The sequence below is a fragment of the Elephantulus edwardii genome, unplaced genomic scaffold, assembly GCF_000299155.1.
Source record: "Elephantulus edwardii isolate Elephantulus edwardi_28Jun2011 unplaced genomic scaffold, EleEdw1.0 scaffold00016, whole genome shotgun sequence".
In the NCBI taxonomy this organism is placed as follows: domain Eukaryota; kingdom Metazoa; phylum Chordata; class Mammalia; order Macroscelidea; family Macroscelididae; genus Elephantulus; species Elephantulus edwardii.
In genome coordinates, this window is record NW_006399766.1 from 11,762,196 (window position 1) to 11,767,374 (window position 5,179).

The 5,179-nt window shown below is 44.9% G+C and overlaps 1 protein-coding gene across 4 annotated transcripts in view; it reads right to left on the minus strand.

Moving 5' to 3' along the window:
• The window catches only part of AIFM1 (apoptosis-inducing factor, mitochondrion-associated, 1), a 43,797-nt gene extending 39,543 nt beyond the window's left edge, over positions 1-4,254 (minus strand). For 3 of the 4 annotated variants that reach the window (XM_006881790.1, XM_006881791.1, XM_006881792.1), the window contains exon 1: positions 4,132-4,237. In XM_006881790.1, the coding sequence (XP_006881852.1) occupies positions 4,132-4,237 (106 nt within the window). Of the gene's footprint in view, positions 1-4,131 lie in introns of all 4 variants that reach the window. The other variant, XM_006881793.1, reaches the window with a different exon arrangement.
• Between the last annotated feature and the right edge of the window lie 925 nt (positions 4,255-5,179).

Sequence of the window (5,179 nt, forward strand, 5' to 3'; positions counted from 1 at the left end):
TTTAATATTCTGCCCAAAGCATCCCTGATTACAAATAATTGTTAAGGCAAAAAGCAAGCTATGTAACTGATCTGAACCTAACAAGGAAGATACATGTGTATGAGAGGGTTGCAAGAAAGATTAAGAGCTTCGTAACATCTTGGCAAAGTAGGAAAGCGGAGGGGTTTATCGGATCACATTATTCTAACAGTACTAAATTTGAGTGGTAATGGCATTTATTGTGTTTATGTTACATTACCTGTTCTTAGGAGGCCCAACCTAAAATATTGGCAGATGGGACATTAAGATATTTGTACCATTTCAAGCCGTTTGGTATTCTTCCTCTCTCTTTAGAACTTACTCAAAACTCACTGCCAGGGCATTGATTCTGACTCACAGCAACCTTCCATCCAGTTCCCAAGGCTGTAAATATTAACAGGAAGAGAGAGTCTATCTTTCTCCCAGGAAGCAGCTGATAGATTCAAACCACTGATCTCATAGTTGTTATTGTTGTGGTGTGCCACTGAGTCGGAACTGACTCACAGCGGGTTTTCAGAGGCTGTCAACTACATGGAAGAGCAGTGTCCATATTTCTCCCATGGAGCAATTAGCAGAATTGAACCACCTGCCTTTGGATTTATTGGTAGTGTAACTTCTTACCACCAGGCCACCTGAGCTCTCTGTTCTCTATGTACTGAAATATGTATCGGTGGTACCCCTGGGTGGTACAAATGGTTAATGCAGTCAACTACCAACTCAAAGATTGTAGGTTTGCATCCACACAGAAATGTCTCAGAAGATAGGCCTGGTGATCTCTAGTCCAACATTCACTGGAGTCACCATGAGTAGGAATCAACCTGATGACAAATGTCTAAAAATATAGCTAGCTATAGGCCTGTTTTTCATTGTTTTTGTTCAAACATTCTTCTACGTGGTATAGCCCTGGTGTGTCCACTTGCCATACAGGGGTAACTTGTGGTCGCTGTGAAGCTGAACACAGTGATACTGATGTGTCAAATGCATTAACAGTTACCCATGGCGGACAGTGTTTGGTGGCACTCCCCGATTAAAACAAGCTTGGAAGCAGGAGTGGCATCCACTTCCGTAATAGCTTGCCTCTGGAACCCTGTGAACCTGGAGGAAGGATGAAAGTCACACAAGTGTTGAGGACTTTCATTCACAGGGTTGCTATGAGTCGCCCATGACTCGATGGCACTTAACAACATTCAAATTCACTAGATGCTCTGCTGGAAAAGGAGGGACAATCTCCTCCTGTACCAGTCAGATCTGATTTGATGGTATATACACATAAAAATAATAAAAAATAAAATAAAAATTTTAAAAAATTATATAGCTAGCTAAAGAGAAAAAGAGGGGAAGGGTGGAGGGTTGGCAAGGAGAGGAAGACCCTCGACCAGGTGTACTGACACCGTGACTGCTGCAATGGGCTCTTGTGTGTCAGGAAGTGTGAGGATGAGCAGGACAGAACAGGGTTCAGATCTTCTGTTCATAGGGTCACTGTGAGTCATGTTTGACTTAAAGGCACCTAACAACAGCAACAAAGAAAAAAAAGAGATTAAAAAACCCCCAGCAAGTTAATAACTGGTGAATTTAGGGATGTGTGCACGGGAGGGGGAGAAATTCTACCTCATAAGTGTTTACTGTATTAGTCTTTAAACTTTTTGGTAGATTTTGAAATTTTAAAAAGAAAATGTTGGAAAGTAAAAAAGTATAAGGGGAACAGGAAAAAGAGAAAGCAATGCTTTTTGATCTTCCAATTAATTTTCATTCTCAGAGGGGAAAAACACTGTATAAACCTGAGCAAAAATCCATGGTAGAGGCTGACCATAAGAGCAACAGATCAAACCTTGCCCTATCCTGCGCCACCCTCAAGTCCATCGCCATCCTCAAGTCCATCACTGCAGTCCTTGTGTCACGTTATCTCATCGACATGGTAAATACTATTATGTGAAAACCAAGTCAGATTAAAAGCAATCTGTAATCAAGCCACACACAAGGTTAATTCCTAAAATAATTGGGGCCCTATCCTGCTCATTTTAAAAAGCACATTATTATCATATTACCAGATTGGCCAAATGATAAAGTTTGCACAAAGAGACTGACAAATCATGTCAGGAAGTCAGAATATAACTCACAGTAGACTGCCTTCGCACAAGGTAAAACCATTAGAGCCCGTTATTTTCTAATAGCGTATGGAGTCCCCAGATGGACCAACAGGTTTAAGCGCTTGACTACTAACGGAAAAGTTGGCAAATTGAAACCACTCAGAGGTGGCATGGGAGAAAGGCATGGTGATCTGTTTCTTTAGCTCCTTCACTGTAATTGCTGTCAATAAGTTGAACTATAAAAAGTTAAACTGGGGGAGGGGGACACAGGTTAGGGGAAGAGTAGTTGCTTATGTATAACCAAACACTTCCTGGGACTTAGTCTGGAGGTTTAAGATGCTGATTTCATGGGACATCCCAGTTGACTGACTTAATAACATGATTAGTGTTTCTGTTCTCCCTCTGAGATCTTTACTGCCTGGGGTCTTATAAGCTTACCAGAGCAAAGGTCTCTATCTATCTGCCTGGAGCAACAGAGGAAAGAGGAGAGTCAGGAATAAAAGGTAATGGAGTGTGTGTCAGTGAACAATTGCCTCCTTTGCTGAGAGACTAAAAGTACTGGATCGTGCCCAACTACCATTACTGAGCACGTTGATTAAAGGTTCCATAGAAGAATCCTGATCCAAACCGTTTCGCTGAGATCATCTTTAAACCTTAAACCACAAATATCCTCGGAAGTCTTCTTAAAACCAAACCAGTTTAACTTAACCAGTACAAAAGCTCACCTTTGAGCAGTATGTTCTTTAATAAAGAACTATCCATGTGGGATGGAAATGACAGCAGCCACTTGAAAGATCAGCTAGGAAACTTAGGGGGCAGTGTGCTTCTGCTAACTGGAGAGCAACAATTCAGAAGAGGAGCATGAGAATAGCTGAACGAGTGGAAAAATAGGATCGATGTCACTCAATTGTACATGCAGAAAATGCTGAACTGGTGTATATGTTTTACTTTGTTATCAACAAGTACAAAAAGTAATTTTGGGGAGCGGGGAATGTGGGTAATTCGGGACACCAGAAAGCTGTGCAAGTTAACATAAGCAGGCTCAGGCTAGTCTCAGATAAATTCAAGGCTATCTGATGTACAATGGACTAAATACTAGAAGGGTAATGAAAATTACTGTTAATCTTTGAGGTCAAACGTTAGTTAGCAGTGTGAACCTGTGGCATGGGGATTAAAGGCCTAGAGACTGGCAAACTAACCTCAGCTCTGCCTATTAATTAGTTCTACGTCTTTGGGCAAGACATTTCAGCTCTGTGCCTTGGTTTTTATTAGTTATAAAATGAGTGAGTATGAGCAAACTCCTTCTAGAACTAAAATGTAATGATACAACTTCATGGAGGGAAAATATGAAACCTCTGAAGTATTAAAGACCACCAAGAGTGGCATTAACCAGACATTTTAAATCGATCGATGCTGGGCCAACACTTTTGGGGCCTGGTGCACCAATGCCTGATGGCCCTTTACTTGCAATGCACTACTTCTGTGTCAAAGGTCAATCACACCTACGGATCTCCTGGGAGGTGTGTAAGTAGAGCAGACAAGATCCTTATTACAGAAGAAAACCTAGGCATGGACCTTAAAGGTCCAGTGTAAAACCCCACAGTCGATACACTATAGTTACTTAACCTCATTGCTCTAAGAGGGAAGAGATGGCATGACGCGATGGCCATTGTCACCTTTGAACAGTAAACCCTCCCAGGAAGAGGCCCCTCGCACGATTGTTCCTAGGTGCCATCGGGATGATTCCGACTCTCAGCGACCCTCCATGCTGCCAGATCATAAGCCATCCATCCTCACGCTGACTGCTGGGATGCAATTCCCAACAAGGTCAGCTCGGCATGGCCGAGCAGACGCCTCTGCTTTCTGGAAACCAACAGTTTTGGATCTCAATTCGAGATTCATGCAACTGTAGGCTTGTTAAGTTTTTGGAGAGGGCAAAGAGGGAAAGGGCTGTGAGGCAACAGAACCCAGGTCTCCCAGGCCTTGGGAGAGCCGGAGGTGGGGGTGCCTGCGATCGGTAAGTCACCTGGGGGCCGGTTCTTCTGCTTCGGGCTTCTGACGCACACGGTCCGCACCAACGGGGCCAGCTTATGCTTCCAGGCACCCGCCGCCAGGCTGCCACACCGGAACATTTTGCCAATAGCTCCGCGGGACCCCCTGCACCTTCCTTTTCTTCTCTCTCACCGGACCGCCGGGTCACACACCGTGGGCGCCCGCCCGTGTCCCTCCCGTTCCACGCACTCCACGCAGACTCCGCCTCCCGACTCCGCTAGAGCATTGGACAGTTACGGGCTGAGTGCTGCAGGAGGCCAGTGAGAGCTGTGACCTGAGGCTGACTGCGCAGGCGTCGCAGTCCAAGCCGCCTTGCGATTGGGCCGCGGGAAGCAACTTCAGATGATTCATGCATGCGTAATCAGCTGTGCGCGTGCAAAGTCCCTGCGCTTATGTTGCAAATTGTATCACTGATGACAACACGGTAGCCTGAGGGAATTTGGAAGGCTGTCCCAAGGCTAGTCCAGAGGATCCTTTTTGCCTGGTGGTTTCAGGGAGTTCAGCCTTTTGTTTCGTTGGAGGGAACTGATAAGAGCATCTCACAGGCATGCGCTGAGAACCATACTTTGTCCTGTTTCGACTCTAGCACATAATAGAGGGCAAGGTTCCATCCAGTCTGTCGTTCACAGGATTGCTTATGAGTCCTAGTCATCTCCACCGGATTTACCAAGATACTATGTCTTTTGGATTCTCTAAAGCCGGCCCATTTCTACTCTTTCCAAATAGGCCTGAGATAAGTAGCCTGGATCCCAAATTCAAGTGCCTTTTATCTTTTACAAATCACTGCCACTTCTTCCACTCAACTGTTTCCAGGACAAGTAACCACCACTGGCTCTATCTGCAACCCTACCTCTCCATATCCTTTATATACTGTGCAATTCCGTGTCCTGGATGCTGTACCAAATGCTGTGGTTCAGTCCTTCTAATACTATGGCTTCTATGCTTAAAAGTTGTTTGCGGGGGGGGGGGGAATAGCACGGTCAGGAAGGTGGTTTTCCCAGAGTGAGGCTCATCCATTGCAC